This window comes from Cololabis saira, chromosome 2, assembly GCF_033807715.1.
Source record: "Cololabis saira isolate AMF1-May2022 chromosome 2, fColSai1.1, whole genome shotgun sequence".
In the NCBI taxonomy this organism is placed as follows: domain Eukaryota; kingdom Metazoa; phylum Chordata; class Actinopteri; order Beloniformes; family Belonidae; genus Cololabis; species Cololabis saira.
This window is the reverse complement of record NC_084588.1, coordinates 27,743,453-27,762,801: the sequence shown is the minus strand read 5'-3', so window position 1 is coordinate 27,762,801 and position 19,349 is coordinate 27,743,453. Positions and strand designations below refer to the sequence as shown.

The following is a 19,349-nucleotide window of genomic DNA, read 5'->3' as shown; positions in this document are numbered from 1 at the left end:
GCCACACACACATATAGCCACAAAGACATGTACACACACACGCACGCACACACATATACACACACATACACGCATGATCATATTCATACACGCATACACACACATAGACATAGACACTGGCTTGTTCACCTGCATGCTTGCTCTGTAGTTTTTGGGGTTAGGTAGCGGTAATGGTAGCTTAGCTCAGACTGCGATCAGATCTCAAGATTTGGGTCGATTGCTGTTCGTGTTTTGGTCGGCTCCGTGCAGGTTCCGTGTTTTGTTTGTGTTTTTTTTTTTTTTGCAGATTTCCAGTGCTTGACGTGTGTTTCCGTGTGTTCCTGCTTCCTGGATTGGCAGTGGATGTCGTCACACGTCACGTCAAGGGCTGGGGGCGGGGCTGGGGACGGTGTTACTGAACAACCAAAGCAGAATAAACATGGAAGAGCGCCGTTTTTAAACAACGGAGCGTTGAAGACGGCGGTTAAGTTAGCAGACTCTTTTATTATTACATCCATTTATTTAATAATGGATGTTAAACAGAAGCAGCAGTGGTCTACGGTACAATCCATCAACAGTAACGTTGGCGGGCTCCGTGCCCGCCGATGGAGCGGCAGCCTCGTCCGAGCCCGTGGGGAAGCGTTCCAGCCCTGGGACGCCTGGGACGCGAGGCTGCCGCTCGATCGGCAGGTTCCCGGCCCGCGGGGAAGCGTTCCAGCCCTGGGACACTTGGACGCGAGGCTGCCACTCCATCGGCGGGCTGCGTGCCTGCCGATGGAGCGCAGCCTCGCGTCCAAGCCCGCTCCCAGCCCGTCCCCGCGGGCCGGGAATTTTTATAAAATAAATGGATGTCATAATAAAAGAGTCTGCTAACTTAACCGCCGTCTTCAACGCTCGATCCATTTATTTAATAAAAATTCCTGGCCCGCGGGGACGCCTCCCAGCCCGCGGTTCTGGTTCCGCGTTACACCAACGCAGAGCCTACGGCGTTGGTTCAGGGTTCAGGGTTTTCCACCTTACTCTTCTGAGTGAGGGTTTGGGGGACTGTGGTTATCCGTGAGTACTGGGAAACACTTTCACAAGGATACGTGCTCCAACTCAACAAGTGCGCCAACGATATGGTACCATTTTGACTTACAAAACCCCGGGGTATTCATTTTATTTCTTTTTATTTTATTATTGAGCTCAAGGGTCACCAGGTTGAATTAAAGGGTGATGCCCTATGTTTTTTTTGGTTGTGTAAATAAATACGTTATTCCTGTTGAACATATCTGCAGTCATAAGTGTTTATTTAAGTGTGGTGTTATCAGGACTGTAGTGTGTTAAAGCTACATGCATGGGAGTGTTTATTATGACAAGGTAGCTATTGGATCAGCTAACCAGGCCTCTCTGGACCCTAGTGAGAGTCATACATTCTAAGGTTAATTAAACTCAGTTAAACTGTCATATTTTCGTGGGCTCCCTCCAATTCAGCTCCCATGCATCAGGGGTCACTAACCAGGGGCGGATCTAGGGGTGGGGCCATGGGGGCCGAGGCCCCGCCTGTAATCTGATTGGCCCCTGAAGTGCCCCTGTTCTGTCAATCAACGGGCAAGCTGAGAATTTGATGATCATTGCTGCAGTTCCACCCCCAAACTGGTGGTGGCGCCTGTCGCGTCAATACAAGTGAATAGAAGAAGAAACAGCTCGGTGCACTCTAGGGAGGACACTCTTTAAGAGCGGACCGCTCTGCCGCCGAGCTCCGCAGCGCGCAAGAGGCATGGATCTATTATATAAGAGAGGGCGCCTGCCACGGGGTTTGTGCTGCCCCTGCCTGCCCGAATTGAACATTTTTTAATTTCACCGCTCAAAGCTGCTTTCACATAGAAAGCGGTTTGCGCCGCGCACACGACCGGGTGGGCGCAGAATCAACACAGAGTTGGCGCAGAGCAAGGCGTGCATATTTGTTGCCAGTACTCGAGTTGTAAAACAAAAATCAGGGGGGATGGTGGATTTTATCATATGGGGACAGATAATTTGTGCTGATTACAAATAATATAATATATTACAAATAATAGCAGTGACCAAAACCCCTGCAGAAATACTGCAGGAATGACATAGCTTTTAATATCCACTGGGCTTACATCAAATACATCAAAACACAACAATAAAAAACACTTTTTTGAACTTATCAATATGACTCTGTCCTTCACAGGATAAGTAACATGGATCAAAAACTCAAAATCTTAACAAGAATATTTGTCTTATTTCTAGTTAAAATGTCTCAATTTAGTAAAACAATCTCATTACACTTAAAACAAGACTCATCACTGGAAAAAACAACAATTTTCACCTGTTTCAAGTAGATTTTCACTTAAAATAAGTAGAAAAATCTGCCAGTGGAACAAAATTTTTTTGTTTGTAATGAGAAGATAAATCTTGTTCCACTGGTAGATTTTTCTACTTATTTCAAGTGAAAATTTACTTGAAACAGGTGAAAATTGTCAAATAAGTTATTTTTCTGGTGATGACTCTAAATGTTGAAATAGCAGTAAAAGCACATTCATTGATGAAATGACATAAGGGATGGAAAGGGGGATGATTTGGACCGTTTTTATTTTTTCCCGCCTCATCCCCCCTCAACTCCAGTACTGTTTGTTGCTAGGCAACCGAAAAAAGTTTTTCCGATCTGGCGCCCTTTTCCCACTCGTTTGGAGGTACAGTAGCTACAGCTCAAATTGCAAAATGTATCTGTCCCTGCTTCAAAGAAAAGCCCTGGCTTTAGTTCTTCTGAGGAGGAGATGAGCAGCAGCAGCAAGGAGGGTCCATGAAATCCTCATGAGAAGACAGGATTTGGGGGAATCCAGGCTCGTTGGAGCTACAGCTCCATGATGACCAGGTCTACTTCAGATTGAACAGGGAGCAGTTTGACAGCCTGTTGGGGAGTGGGTCCTCAGCAGGATGACAACCATCTTCTCTCCTATTGGTCGCACCGAGATGCCCTCACAGCGCGGTGAAATTAAAAAATGTTCAATTCAGGCGCAGGCAGGTGAAACGCCCGTGGCAGGTGGCCTCTCGCGCGCTGCCAAGCTCGCCAGCAGAGCGGTCCACTCTTGTGCCGCGTTAGCACATGGGAAAACCAGCGGCGGTCGCCCTATGTGAAAGGGGCTTAATACTGTTGGCCCCTGAAGGTTACATTTGGCCCCATAATGGCCCCTGTTTCAGAAAAATCCTAGAACCGCCAGTGTCACTAACTATAAGGGATTTTGCGGTGACTAAGCTGAAATAGAATAGAATTGGTTGGGAGGGCTACACAAGTATTAGTGGGAGTAGTTATATTCTTTAAGGCAAAGAATACCACAGTGGGCAAACAGATGGCGATTAGGTGAATTAAATTCAGTCCAGGAGATGGCACAAGTAATTTTTTTTTTCTGTAAAAGTTCAAATTTTTTAGATAACTGGGATAAGTATTACACCAAATAATATCAAATTCATTTAAATGTGGTTCAAACAAAGTTTTATAAAGAATGAGTAGGACAGAGCGTGGGAGCAGGTGTCTCGGTTTGAAAAGCAGACCGACATATTTAGATTTTTAGATATTTAGATATTTAGTTTTTGCACAAGGTGATCTATATGACAATTAAAGTTTAGACAGTCATCAATGAGGACCCAAAGGAACTTTCTAGAGTTTACTTTCTTTATCTCTTCATCATTTATTTTGATCTTAAAGGCCAGATTTTCCATATTCATTCGTTTTTTATTGACACTAAATGATATATAATTTGTTTTCTTAATATTAAGAGAGATTTTGTTCATTTTAATCCAAATATCCATCTTAGAGAGATCATTGTTAAGGAGGTCTTGAAGTTCATGGATGTTGTTATGTAATACAAGAAGGGTTGTTTCACTGGGCATTCCCAGAAAACATGCCAGTGTTTAGCCCCTGGGGCAGACCATTTTCAACTTTATTCTGGGCGAAGATATGTCTTTATTTAACATTCAACAGTGAACTACGAAGGAGCTTAACAAGAAGGAATATGTTTTTCATTTATTGTAATAATTAATTTGATCATCGACCAGTATTTTGGGCAAATGTGCCGTAGTTTCGTGTGAGCTAATGATTTTTACTTTTTGTTGCCTAGAAACGCCATTTTTTTCCACAAAGGAAACGTTAATCAAGCGGACAATCCTAAGTACCCCCTGACCGCTTAAAGGATTTAACAGAGCAATTTGCAGGTCTGGATTGTTTAGGTGTGTGTACACACAATGCCCAAAGGGAAAGAAATCAGTAATGTTCTTAAAGAAACAATTATTGCTGCACACCTTTCCTTATAAAATTATAAAATAATGTATTAAATCATCTGGAGTTGAGTATTGTGTAGTAGGTAAGATCATGAAGGCGTTTGGAAAACGCTGGATGGCACACGCAAATATGAAGACTAAATTGGCAAAAATCTGTGCACAGACCAAAATGACATGGGTGGACGTGCTACCCTTGGCCCTGATGGCCATGAGGATCTCGGTGAACGCGGGCCACGGACTGACCCCGTACGAACTACAGACCGGACGACTGTTTCCAGGGCCGTAGAACGCGCCCTACTTGACGGAGACTGACAAATATCAACTTGGTCAGAAAGCTTACTTCTCCGAACTGCAAAGTTTGGTCTCTGCTTACTCCAAACAGGTTGGGGACTCCAGAGACAGACAGACACCAACCCCACAGACGGAGTGGGTTCTCCTGAGAGTCATCAGAGGAAAGGGCTCGGAGCCGAGGTGGACAGGACCCAGAACGGACCTCTCACGCCGCTCGACTCCACGGGAAAGGTGACACGTGGTGTCACTGGTCGCAGGGTACCCCGACTGACCCGCCACGAAGATCAGAACCCCAGATCCGGCTGGATTTGGCGCAGCAGCGGAAATCAGACCTGAGCCCTCAACAAAGGGGGAGAATAATCCCCTGGGCCGGTCCAACGGGTGTCAGGGTAGTCTACCCCTGACACCTGAAGAAAGAAGAAACACAGGGTGATCTCTGGGGAGAGATCAAAAGGGGAAATGTTGAATAAAATAATTCATAACCACACTGAATATGTAAACTGCATGTGCTGATTAACTGAATGGGTGTATGTGCTGAGCTTATTGTGAGTTTACTCTGACTTTTCACTGAAAGGACCATTCTGTACCAGGCACGAGATAAGGGGGGTCACCAAGCAATAAAACCTGGGGTCATCCTCCCCCTTTGAAAAGCAATAAAACTTGGTCTCAGACACAGAGAACTCAGAACTCAGCGGAGCAGGCTGACTTCTCCCTCTGCAGAGGCTTCTTAAATTCTATCTCAGTCTTGTGTCCTTTTTAACTTTTCCAGCTCGATCAACAAACCCGGGGTGATCAGGTTCGATCACCACACTATGGGCCGGCCTCCTCCATCATCGTGACTGAAGAAGCGTCTGGTTGCCATGGAATGGCAACCATAGTCTGGAGCGCTGCAACGAGTGACCCGCAAACATTCTGAGCCCCAAATTAGCCGAACAAGGGACCCTTGCATGCCTCGACGTGAACGCTTTGGACCAACCTGGAGCTAAAGGAGGCCCAGCTGCGGTGCCTATGCCGCATCTTCTCATCCACAAGGAACAAGAGTGAGAGAGAGAGCCGCTTATCAGGATCACCTGCAGAGCGTAACCACCCAGCTGTTCACTAAGGAACGCTGACTGGCCAGCCCAAATCACCTTTTTATCCAACAACAAAGATCCACGTAAGAGGCTGTTTTGTGTCTGGGAAGAGAAACATAGTTAACAGATTTAACAAGTTTACTTGTAGGTTGTGAGCTGGACCGCTGATCCCGTCACAACTGTGTTTATTAGTTTAAGTGCGTTATCATTTGTCTGCTGTTGCATGCACGTTGCTGGAGCGCACGTGTGAAGTTAGTTCCACATTGGTGCGTCTCTGTGTGGGAAACATTAGAAGAACTTGGTTTTTCGGGAGTGAAAAATTATTCTAGTGTCTTGGGTTTTACTTTTTTTTCCTCTCATCATCTCCTACTAACCCCCCACACCCACGCACACTGTTATCTTGGCCATAAAGCCTCAGAGTTTGTTTACACTGGATGAGACGAAGGATGATGACTTTGTCAACCATCTTTTCTTTTGCCTCACCACGTGTATGAACAGCCATCGTGACACACACACACACACACACACACACACACACACACACACACACACACACACACACACACACACACACACACACACACACACACACACACACACACACACACACACACACACACACACACACACACACACACACACACACACACACACATATAATCTGAAGTTTGTGTTTACTGTTAGTTAGTTGTTGTTTTTGTGTAGTTTAGCCATCAGAATGTATCCTAAGTGTTGTTTTATCATCTTTTTAACACTTGTGTAACAGTGTGTAAATAAATTCTGATTAATTTGAATGAGAGAAGTTGTTTGTGTTTATTTTATACATATTTGTCATAGCTGCTGGTTGCAAAGGTCTGTGCTCGGACTCCTTCCTTCACTGTTATTCTGTAACGCCACCCCTGGTAACAGACTGGCATGTATGGAATAACAGCTACTTTGAGACTGATTTTGCTGTTTTAGTTATTATTTTTCTGATAAGTCAGGTGGTGCCCCATTTTGATTAATTAATTTTGATAATTCATTTTGATTAGTAATCTTCTTTATTAATTATTAATAATTATCGAAGGACAATTATTAATAACTCTTTAATAATTGAACCAGCACCCCCTTTGTGGCACAACAATTATATGACATGTAATTCCATTATTAGGTCAACCAAAGTTACAAAAGGTGAAAATGTTTATTAAGAAGTTTATTACTATGGCAAGACCCAGGTTGCAGGGCGATTCAGTGAAGTTTGTAAGCAAGAGGCCCATTTCTAGTTCCTTTAAATTAGGTTGTTGTTTTTTTTTTGTCAAATGTTTATCAAAATCACACCATCTTTTTCTCTATGGCCACATCTCCATTTGAACTGAAAAACAGGAAGTCATAACTTCACAGTTCTGTTAAATTATATGCAATAACTTAAACTCTTCAGATGAAAGTTTAAAAAAAAAATCACCCGGAAATTAGTTATCATTTGCCAATGTGTGCAGAACAGACTGTAAATGAAAAAGGACCAGATGCCCTGTTGTCCCAGCTCTTAAGAGCCAACAGCTCCCCTCAATGGTCAAGTTGCAACTGATATGTAGAACTGAGAGGTGGGAAGATTCAAGAAAATGCACTGAACTCAGTACAATGCTGTTCAAAAAATCTAACCAGGAACAGTTTATCTAACTGCAGGAACAAAAGGTGATGTGACCTCACAATATATTCATAACATATCTAAAGCATATTACACCAAACTGTGATGTCTCAAAAGTAAAGTACAAATTGAATATAGTATGTTAGCAGTGTAATATAGTACAGATAGAGTGCAGCATAGTGTTGTGTAAGTAGAACAGTAAAATAAAGTATAGTACAATTCAAATACAGTCCAAAGTACTCGGGTACCAGTAGTGTGGAAAGTGTGTATTGTCTTGTACAGTACAATATCCTAGTTCATCAAGTACAATGAATCAATCCATCTGCTTGTCCAGGTCCAGGTGGTAGGGGCAGCAAGCTGAGTAGAGAGCAGACCACTTCTTTCTGAGACATTCCCTGGCCAGCCAACAGGTCATGGGTCTGCCTTTGCTGCCTTCGGACTTCATACGGCTTGAGATGCCTGAAACACCTGCCACAGGTAGGGGCCCATATGCCTGTATGTACACTGGTCTTGATAGGTCGGTCTGATACTATATATATATATATATATATATATATATATATATATATATATATATATATATATATATATATATATATATATATATATATATATATATATTTGCACTTGCACTGGTTAAGTGCTGGTGTAACAACCTTGGTATTCAAGTTAGATGACTTCGGCTACTGATTCTGGATAAATTGGGGAAAAAGGGAGGAAAACAGGTGCTATGATTACAGGTTCAATAGAGGCTGTAGTACATGGACCTATTTCAATCAACACAGTGACCCGTCTCTTTAGAGTTCCACATGTGCCATTTATGCTGTGTTGTCAGCTGGTTTAGAAAAGGTTAATCTGCATAATGGAAGTCCTGAGTCATGTCCACCTCATTATTCTTGAAGTTGTGTAAAAGACTAATCGGAACATGTTATCTAAGCCACTACTTTCTCAAGCAGTCTGGGAGCTCAGCAGAGGATTAGGCCTGTTTTAAAGCAGAGAAGAACAAAGAGAACCTGGCCCTGCAGTGTTGACGTCACTGACCAACACTGCATTTTCAAGGAGATCTGAGATGCATTAATGGGGATAATTCTCCCCATCTGCGTAGACGGCAGATGCACATACCCACCCGCGTCATAACTGATTTAATTCCATGTGAAACAGGCCTGAAACTAGTCTGAAAATATCTGATTCCATGAGTTTTTTTTTTTTATTTTATTTTTATTTTATTTTTTTAATGCAGTTTGTTCCTGATCAGGATTACGTAGCTCGAATCCTGCAGTGTAAATATGTCAGAGGAGCCACCCCAAGCAGAAAACTCATTTCAGCCACTTATGTCCACAATTTCATTCTTCCAGTCACCATCCACAGTTCATGACCACAGGTAATGGTAGGAACAAAATTTACCACATCTGGCCAGCACAGACTATGCACCAATTCTCTTGTGAGATACTTAAACTCCTCCACTTGAGCTTCTGCCTCAAGTGGAGGAGTCACTGTGATTCTCAGTCACTGTGATTCTCATGGTGACTCCTCATGGTGGAAACCATGACCTCAGCTCCAGATTGTGGCCCATTGACACCAGCAGCATCTGGAACCCTGAGGTCATCAAACTGGACCCTCCTCCCAGAAGCAATCCTGTTTGACGCTGGTACTGGAAACCAAACTGTCCAAACTACCCAACACCCTGAGGGACAAGGCCCCCGGCCTTCTCCAAGTCCAAAAAGTACATGTGGATCATTTGGGAAAAATTCCTAACGCCCTCTCTCGGACTCAAGCGCCAGTATAAAGCTGGTTTAGTTTTCCACAGATGGGAGGAAGCGCACGTTGTCTCTCTTGAATCTGAGGTTCAACCATCAACAAAACTGTCCTCTTCTACAGCATCCCTGAACAGGCTCTACCCAAGTCTGCGACTCACCCACAGTTCGAAGTTTAATGTTTTTCATCTTCAAAATCTGATTGGATGGCTATATTAGGTTCACCTAATCAGAAGTTTTTATTTATCACATTTCTGATTTACTGTAAGGTGGACTACATTTCCAGTCAAGGTCAACAGCACTCCACCTTCACGGAACACACAGTATTTGACCGCAAAAGTTGCCATAATCTTCTCTGAGTAGATCAAATTTGGCTTTTCATGAATTCACCAAATTCCTTCAATATCTCGATTTTTCCTCCTGAAGCAAAACTTTTAAACATGTAACTGAGTTATAGCTGGATGAAAGGATGTCATCCACCTTGTGGGTTACAAAAAAGAAGGGAGGCTTAGAGACAAAAGATTGACTCCAATACAGATGGAGAAACGCCCTAAGCTCTCCCACTCTGTAGCATCATAGTTGTCATTCTCAGATGCTGAGCGTGACAGAGTGTAGCACAGATGTGACAAGAGCAAATACTTCCTTTGGATTCAAAGTTCTATATTTAACAGCTGCCTCACATCCCTTTCCTTGGCTCTCAAGGCCTATCACTCAGCCGAGGTGCTGAGCAAAGGATGGTTGATATATAGCTCTGGGTCAGATTTGACTGGGGGTGGGGGTGAGGTGACAAAAGCTGGTTCACTGCATATGGGGAGGGGGGATTATATGTTGTGTTAGGACTAGAAAAAAATGCCAGGAGAAGTGGGTTGGGTTATGACAGGAGGGGAGGCTGTCGGGAAACAGGACCACTATTAAAGGCAGCGTGACACAGACACAGAGTACCGTTCAGTGACTCCGTTGAGGAGAGAGAACCTTTACAATGCCAGAGCCAGTCAAAAAACCAGGTAAGTGTCCTTACTCAACAACGCATGACCCCTTCTGAATGGAACAACTTAGTGACATTGCATCTACATTTCTTGACATCATCTCGGTATACTTGTTGTCAAATCCGTCTGTTTTTAACAAAGTAATTAATTTCAAAGTCACATATAGAACATTAATTCATTGTTGTTATCAGGATGCTTCAGCTTGTAAATGCTGCTAAACTTGTGTGAGAAAATATTCTACTATGATGAGCCGGAAGCCTCTATAACAAAGTCCTTACTTGAGACCTATATGTACATATCCTGAAATAAAGCTTAAAACAACCACCACTGAACAAACACTGAACATTATAACAGTCCTCTATATTCACAATTTTCTTATATCATTATTCTCTCATAATTGAACATTTTTTTGGGACCTTTCTTGGCCATAAAACAGGAAAAAACATGCATAAAATTGTTTTAAACATCATAAATGATGGTATCCATAAAATGTATTGAGACAAATATGAAACTACATGTTAGTTAAAGTATCTAACACCAGCAGCCTAAAATAAAGTCCTGATAATGCAGTGGACTAAGTACAAGTATCCTTCCAGCTCCTCTAATTTAAATATATTCCATGGCTGTAAGAGGCCACATTCTTGAGCCAACATCAGAACGTACCACCTGCAATCGCATGTCCTGACTTCAAAGAGTTTCCAAAACGTTTTGGCCGTGTTTCGGGTTCCCGTCAGCAAGGCCCAGGTGGAAACATTGTCTGATGCAAACCCGATGCCGTCACATTTCTAGCGTTACTACATTCACAAAATGATCCACTAATCCGAAAATGCCTCCACAGAATTCCAACCTGACAAATGACTTTGAACAGTTTTCTTTTCCTCTATGGTATGAGTCAACGCCCGTTTGTGGCGCGAGAAGGCCACCGCCTCATCTATCAGATGACACGATGGTGCCTAAATGTCGCTAAGACCTTCACTATGGAGGATTAGTAGAGGACAATAACAATTAACACTGACTTGAGTCTGAAACTTTAATAACAAGGTTTACTAATATCCTGCAGGTTAGATGTTTGTTTTTACTCTTATTATTTTAGCTTATTTTAGTCAGTTTCTCCTGTTTTTTTGCAGTTTGTTTTTTTAAATATTTATGTATTTATTTTTTAATCCAAATTAGAAAATCTCTTCAAGAAGACTTTAGCAAGGCAGTGGCAGAGCAATCAACATCAATTAAGACATGTAACAACTGCACTGAATATCTAAAAAAGTCAAATGTTGTTTTTTTAACCTTTGCTCAGCATTTGGGTACTACACAATTCCCAGCCATCCCTGGTTCCCTTGATAAACACAAGGAAATTACTAATGTTAAGAGGTGTTATTGATTTTTTTTTTATCCCATTAGAGTTGCATTACAAAGTCAGCCTTTGCTTCCACTGTTTACGCTACCAGAAAAAATGGTAGTCTTTGAGATGCTCATCATTGAATCCAAGCCGAATGACATCATAAATGTAACTAATAAGATACTCTGAATGTACTTTATTAATTAAAGTTGATTTGACTGTGATTGTTATCAACTACTGGACAAAAGCCACAAACTGAGATGGGCTTTGACAATCTGATTAACATTTTGTGACCTTTCAGAAAACCTTTCCCAAACAAGCTGAAATCAACGTTATCAGCCATGAGTATGAGCTGTGACTTAGTTTTCCAAAATGAAATGAATCTTTCTGACTTTAAGAGTAAAGTTTAAAGACATAAAAATAAAGATGAAAGGTAAATCAGAAAGTTAAATCAGAATGAGCGTGAATGACAACATGACGGGAGGGAGACGACATTCTTCCATCTCTGCCTCCACAATCATAAAAATAGTCCCAGCCTAATCCCTTGACTATCATATCTTCTGCAGCTGAGGCCTGTTGGCCCCATGAATTCATACTCTACATGAAGTGCACCTCCTATATTTAAACTCACACTTGTAGCCCCTGGAGGCTTTTCTTTTTTTTATGTTTGCGTTAAGGTGAACTCCTCGCTCAAACATGGAAATAGCTCCCATCTGAACCGCTCCAACATATACTTCATGGTTCCAAACACATGATACCCGTGTTAAATGCATCCACTATAAGAGCTACCACTTACATTATTTTTAGGTCCCTCTTGAAGACGGCAAGTTTTGGAGTGTAACAATGCTGAGCATGTCTTACACCTTCTTCAATGGAAAGAAAGAAAAAAATTAACAGATAACGTTGGAGACACTATGTTGCTAATTCTATGGATCCCTGTAAGATAATTGATCATTTATGTCACTGATTTGTGTTTGACTTTGCAATGTTGTGTTGATGTTCAGTTGGGATGCAGGTGGTTCTTGAGCTTGTCAAGGCAAAATGATGCAAGCATATACGCATCATTTCATTGACATGAAAATGAAGGGTTGTGCAGTCACCTGAGATCTGGTCGAGATCCAGTACACATGTGGGATCACCTTTGTAATGCGTGGTGGAGGCACCATTGGAGATTCCAAGGCTATTGATGGTGAGATTGGCTATGGTGTGTTTTGAATAGCACAACATTACAAAACCCATCCTTGAGGGTGCAAGTGGGGAATGGAACAGGCTCCATGTATCCTTGAGTCTTCGCAAGTGGATAGTGAGTGCAGTGTGGCAGCTTGGACAGGTGGGGAGGGTGTTGGGGATAGGCTTAGGAAAGGAGACTGGGTATGGTCAAGGACAGGGAAGGGGGTATGGTTAAGGTTAGGAAAAGGTTACAATTAGGGTCAGGTTATCAAGTTAGGGTTAGGTCATCAGAGCCGTGGGAACATAGAACATTTCACTTATCACACGGAAATGCAGCTTTGAACCTCCTATCCAGATAGTTTCCCAATCATGTGCATCATCATTCACTCAAGTGAAGACATTTAAATGTATACATACCTTTAGTATCAGTAAAGGTATGTACACATTTACAATTTCTATTCTCATGCTGTTGGAGACTCCCAGTCATCCAGGTCGCGGTATTCACAAGGGCTTGAAAGGGCTTTGTCAATTTAAACTGTCATGTGGGGAGCTTCAAGCTTATAGGATGTTAAAGTTATATGCAAATCATCAACTCTCCTTTGAGCATTGCCAGTGATTTGCATGTGGCTGCAACAGTTTATTAATGTGAAACTGAAGAACATTCTGCTGGAACTGACAAAGCTTTCTGAGTGAAAGGTGACACCTCTTCCACAATCAAGAAAAGGAAGTGCAGTTACATTTATTTCAAGCCTTAGAGACTTGCTGAATGCTTCAGATTTAGGTTTTCTCTTGTGAGAAGTAAAAAACATCAGAGAATACTGAATCTACTCTAATTTTAATGCCAGATGTCTGTAAAGAGGTTGAGCAGCAACATGGCAAATGTGTTGGTTTCAGTTTGCACCATCCAGAGTGATGCAGACTATTCAGCATTTTTACCACAAGGCTGTTATGGCTCTGTTATAAATGCCCCCACCCATCTGCTCCCTTTATCTTCCTCTCTGGTCTTAACGCATCATTTACAGCACATGCATTGCCCTTTTTTCAGGCGTGACATTTATGTTTGAATCACAGCAGTTTTCAGGATGTTTTTCATTCATTATTGCGGGAGGAGATCACCAGATATGTGATGTTCTGACATCATGAACCAACTTTCAATGAACATCAAAGTGAGACAAAATCCTGTGCAGGTCGACCATCACACTTTATCAGCAGTTTCCACAGTATGACTGAAAATATTACTATTATATTATCTATATATCAATGTGTTATATTTTATTAGGCAGCATGGGAATGAGTGGATATAGATAGTGGATGGATATTCATATTTTTCAGATTTTCCTCAATAAGGTGATTTGCCAGCACCCAAAGAGCCTACAAGATTAAGAGAGTAGACTTAAAGGGGACATATTATGGCATTTAATGTATATTCTAAACAGGCCTTGAATGTCTTAAAAACAATCTAAAGCTTGTTTTTTCTACATAAATCAGAAATTCAGCATGTGGGCCATGTCTATAGTTTTACTGCTTCTAACCCCTTTTTCTGTGCTTCATTCTAAGGGAAGGGGGGGGTATGATAATGAGGCTCTGTGCTGATTGGCTGCTTGAATGACGTGTAGCAGGGGAGGAGAATAAGCCTCGCTCCGGGGAGAAGAGCAGCCGGCTATATGTCCCATGCCAGGGAGCTTCTGCGACAAAATAAAATCCATTGCTTTATTTTTTTTGTATTGACTGTCCTAACTGGCCGCGAGTTTAACGGTTTCAGCGGGGACAGAGAGCGTCCGATGTCACACGTGATAGTCGGACGCTTGCATTCAGTTACACGGTGTAAACGGATCTTAGACCCCGTCCACACGTAGCCAGGTATTTTTAAAACCGAATATTTCCCCCCTTCGTTTATGAAATAATTTGTATCCACATTCGACCACATTCATAAGCATTCCAAACCTGTAGATCATCTGCGCCTGCCGGGGAAGCGCTTCCCTGGCAGGCGCGTCTGCTTCTCGGTTAACGAGCCCCCGTGTCCCGCCACGGAGCTGCCGCGTTATCGACGCAGCCCTATGCCGTAGGGTACGGCGTAGGGCTGCGTCGGTGTATTGCAGCAAACGGTGGTCAAGAGCAGAGACCATTTATTTAATAAATAGCTTGGAGAACAGATGGTGGATCATCTGTAGTTCTGTAGTAAGTAAGTAAAGTAAGTGTCGATGCAAAATCTAATTTCTACTCTCCCTCGCTGTTCAAACAGCCACCGCTTCTAAACAATGGCTGAAGCTCCAGCCGGCGGAGAGAGCTGGTTGTGGGCGTGGTTTCAGCAGCGGAGGCTGAATCTATGGATCGGCTCAAAAAAAAAATCACGTGACACTGGGGGATTCTGTCGGGCGGGGGTCAGAGACCTTGCAGAAATTCATGGGATTTTGTCTCCCCTCTGCTGGCAGGGTGAGGGGAGACCACTTTATATATGTTAAAACAAGAAAAAATGCGTTTTTCATAATATGTCCCCTTTAATGCTTAATGTGTTTACTCTTCTTTTTTATTTTGAACCTGCCCTCTTCAGTTTCAGCATTTGCCAGGAAACCAAAGACTCAGGAGGCAGAGGAGGGTTCCTCCGTGGTCTTTGAAGCAGAGACTGAGAAACCCGATGTTAAAGTAAAATGGCAATGCAACTCAAAGGACATTACCAGTGGCGACAAATGTTTGATCGCTGCTGATGGGAACAAGCATTCCCTCACTATAAAAGATATCACCAAGGAAGATGCCAATGTCTATGCAGTGATTGCTGGTGGGTCGAAGGTCAAGTTTGAGCTGAGGGTCGTATCAAAGCTAGGTATGGTGCTTTGATGCTGCAGCTGTGCGTGTGAGGTCGCTGCTCACTCACCTCCAGGCTGTGTAGTCGGCACCGAGTACAAAGCAGAGCACATAATTCAGAAACCCACCGAGGAAGTACTCAATGCACTGCACGTGCTTGATGTTTTGCACCATGTTCTGCATTTTCTGAAAACAAACCACACTTCTGAGAAAAAGCATGATGTATGTTGGCTTTTGAAGGTTCACCTGACCATCTTGGGAAATTTTCCACTTCTTTTTTTTCAACCAAGTCCTTTAATGATTTAAATATTCAACTGTTAAATTTAGGCGAAGCCTTACCCTGCGTTCACACTGAAAGCGTCACAGGCGTCATAGGCAGCCATTCATTTTCTATGAAAACGCTCGTCGAGAGGCAGCGGGAGCAGCGAGAGCAGCAGAGGCAGCGCATCAATTTGAAGTTGAAAAATCTGAACTTTATGCAAATGAGCAGCAGCGACGCCGAGACAGCGTCCAATCACAGACCGGGATTCCTGAAGCGAGCAGTCTCAATGCAGATTGTACTTTCGTGTACACACAAACGTACACTCATTCACATGCGTACATGAGCATAGCTGTGCACTAACAAACTTATTTTATCAGGAATGAATATATTTCATCCAGCAAAATGACATTTTTGCTGATTTGACTACCGTTTTTACCTGAACTGCTCACATGAAACACGTAACTGATGGTTGAGGAGCTGGTTGGTCCCAACGATTTTATTTGCTACATTGATCCAACGCAAAATAATTAAAATCCGTGCTTATTAATCACAAACCAAATCCGCTCCGACCCGGTGTGTCAGTGATCAGCGCAGACAGACTGCAGCAAAGCCTGAATTATGGTTCCGCGTTAAATCGACAGCGTAGCTGACAGTGTAGGGTTCGCGGCGACGCGCACCGTACGTTGTGCGTCGCCACAAACCCTACGCCCTAGGCTCTGCGTTGGTGTGACGCAGAACCATAAATCAGCCGTCAAGGCTGATTTAATCAGCCTTCAAGGCTGATTTATGGTTCACCGGGAGCTAGGGCTCGCTGGCGGTTGATGTTGATCCGTGGACCAAACTTGTTAAGGAGCATCAAACTCACTCTTATCTACGCGGAAATAACGCTAAAATATAAAGAAGGCGTCCCAAAGTGTGATCTATGGTGAAATAGGAAACTGAAGATGTGCACGCTATATGTGTAGGCTACACTGTTCCCTCCAGTTCTGCAGCGCAGCTTTAGCCCCGCCCGCTGAAGCCGTCGACAGTACCTGCTGCTTTCAGTGTGAACGCACCAAGCAGCGCGATGCAGGAGATTTTTGACGCTTTCAGTGTGAACGCAGGGTTAGTGGAGCAAGGATTCGAAGGTGGCGGATAGCATTTGGTAGCATTTTTAACTTCTTTGCAGAATTGATAATGATCCTGACCACTTGAGGTGTTTCATTGACATTCAAGAAGCACAAATGAAGGCTCTCTTTATGCTGACTGTTGCCACGATTCACAAACCACATTGTAAGGTGGTAGAAAGTAATGGACAGTGGCTTTAATCAGTCATTAGGAAAAATGCTATCCAATCCAACATCTGACTTTCTTTTACAACTTTGCATCCATTTCTTTGGCAGATAGTCACACTTGGATGTTAAGGTAGATAAATAGAGTTACACATTACAAAAGAAATCCATTGGGAAAATTTCAAAATTACAAGTTTGAGTTTAGAAATTATAAAACACATGCTGGAGTTGACACAAATTATCTAAGCATATATCTGTGTCACACACTGTTCTCCGGTGTTCATTTCCTTTTTACATGTCTGTGTCCAGGCACCTGCTGGTTCCATTTTAGTTAGTCAGCTTTTTTGTTGTTGTTTGTAATCTGTGAAAAATTCCCCAAAATGTCCCACTCTTTAGGAGCCGGTCACTCGTGTACCCACCATCCTTTAGTCTGGCAACAGAGCACTGTAGTTTCCACTGTCGTGTGTGCCGAGTGTTTCACAGAGCAACATTTGTCCCATTAGTCAGTCAGTGTAAATAAGGTATAAACAAATCTGAAAGAAAGGCAGCAGAGCAGCGTGACCAGTGTGCAGCGAGGGGCTGGCTGCAGCTGTCTGTGCCTCATATCATAGCCACCCTGCCTGCGTCGGCCTGAATGGTGACCTTGACCCTCACACCAGCACATTATTTCCTAGTGAGTAACCACCACTTGACTGCCGCTAAGGATAGGCATGAGAGGCAGCTGATAAGACATGGAAAGTTAGTCGGCCATTCAGAAGTGATAAGACAAACAGAATATTTGGGAGATAAACGTGCACTTGGAAAGATCTAATAAAAAAAAAGCTGCTTAAAAGGCTGTCCAATGAGTGTAATGGCTCACGTGTGTAAATGTCACAAAATCTCCATATGCTCAAAAACAAATGCAGAAAGGCAGAGGTATTATTAGATGGTATCACTCACTTGTGTCTTGATATCTCTGTGTTGATGATAACACTGAAGCTGAAGCTGATGCCCCTGTTGATGGACCTGGGGAATCCAGTGAGAAGCCAGAGCCGGCCCCTGCAGCGGCACCCACGGAGGGAAACGGCACTGCTCCAGCACCTGACGCTCCTCCAGCTGAGGGTGAGTCCCTTTGGGCACGTGTTTATCTTTGTTTTTCATGAACACGCTAAAAACAAGACAGTTTAAAGTATTTGTATAAACGCAACAAACTGAGTGTTGCTGTTCATGAAAAAGCAAAGACCTGTTGAGTTTATCACAAGAGAGGTTTAATCTTGAATACCGTGATTCCATACATTTATATTCCTATGTTAATTATTATCACTAATAATAAGATCAAGTGGGGATATATCTTGGGGAGACACTCCAGGTGAGCAGAGTAATGCTAAAAGACACTAAAATGAACACTCCTTAACCAGGTTATTACCCAAAATGATAATTTGAAGCAACACCTCACTATAACTGTACAGGTAGCCACTCATTTTTGAATGAGGGTGAAACGTATATATTTTTATAACGAGTTTTTGGTGTGAACCCAAAAACCAAAATGGAGGCAACTGGCAGGCAGGAGTCATTAATTTTTTTTTTTTTTTTACAGAAAAAACAGTACAGAGCAGGACATCTGACATCCAAAATACATCCATAAAAAGAGCAGGGAGGAAAGATGAAAAAAGCACTTGAAGTGTTGCAGAAAAGGGGCAACGGGAAGAGACTGTAGTACGACAAACCAACAGGCAAAAACACAGGATAAGATGAGCAAAAGAGACGCACGTGTAGATGATGAAGACAGAACAGATCAACAAAGGAAGTGGTACACCAGGAGTAAAGACTTTCAAAGTAAAACAGGAAATCAAACTAAACTCGAAGCAGGAGTTTAAAAGCAAAAGAGAAGCAGTAAACCAAGACCAAACAAAAGTATCTAATGAGTCAAGTCTACTGAGCTAAAACCCTGATCAGTACTATGAGATAAATCTTTATGGAAACAATGATACAAGAACAAAATAAGATCATCTTGGATCACATTGGCTCTTCAGTTAAACATTTTTATAAATAATTGAATATATAATGTAGGTATTATCCAATGTTCATTAAAGCTAACTAAAACTACAGTCTCTGACAAAAGTCTTGTCACTTATCCATTTTGCAGAAACAGCTTATAACATGACTTTTAATTAATCCATTGGTTTTAGAAATGGCTCATCTGAGAGCTAAAACCCTAAAATAAATTTGGTTCACTGAAGAAATATTGATCATTTAATGAAGAGAGGAAAGGTCAGTGAAAAAATGTGTTGCACAACATCAGTAAATTAAGTACCGGATTGAGTGAGAAGACTTTTGGCAGGGACTGTAAATTCACAATTCACACATGTGGAGACATAAATAGCTGGTATACACGGGGTATTTTGTGAAAATGAAAGGAAAATTAAGAGAATGATTACTGGCTTTAACAAAAGAAAATGTTTATGATCGCTGGAGTGACCGAAATGAATACCAGTCAGGACATCAGATTTCATCTCCTGCCCTCCCTCCTCTGCTTTCGTT

The 19,349-nt window shown here is 42.4% G+C and overlaps 1 protein-coding gene across 1 annotated transcript in view; it reads left to right on the top strand.

Annotated features, from left to right (window-relative positions):
• The first annotated feature begins 9,859 nt into the window (after positions 1 to 9,859).
• Positions 9,860 to 19,349, top strand: part of mybpc3 (myosin binding protein C3) — a 33,277-nt gene continuing 23,787 nt past the window's right edge. The window contains exons 1-3 of the mRNA XM_061742212.1: positions 9,860 to 10,006; positions 15,046 to 15,315; positions 17,808 to 17,930. Coding sequence (XP_061598196.1) covers positions 9,982 to 10,006; positions 15,046 to 15,315; positions 17,808 to 17,930 — 418 coding nt within the window. The 5' untranslated portion in view covers positions 9,860 to 9,981. The remainder of the gene's footprint in view (positions 10,007 to 15,045; positions 15,316 to 17,807; positions 17,931 to 19,349) is intronic.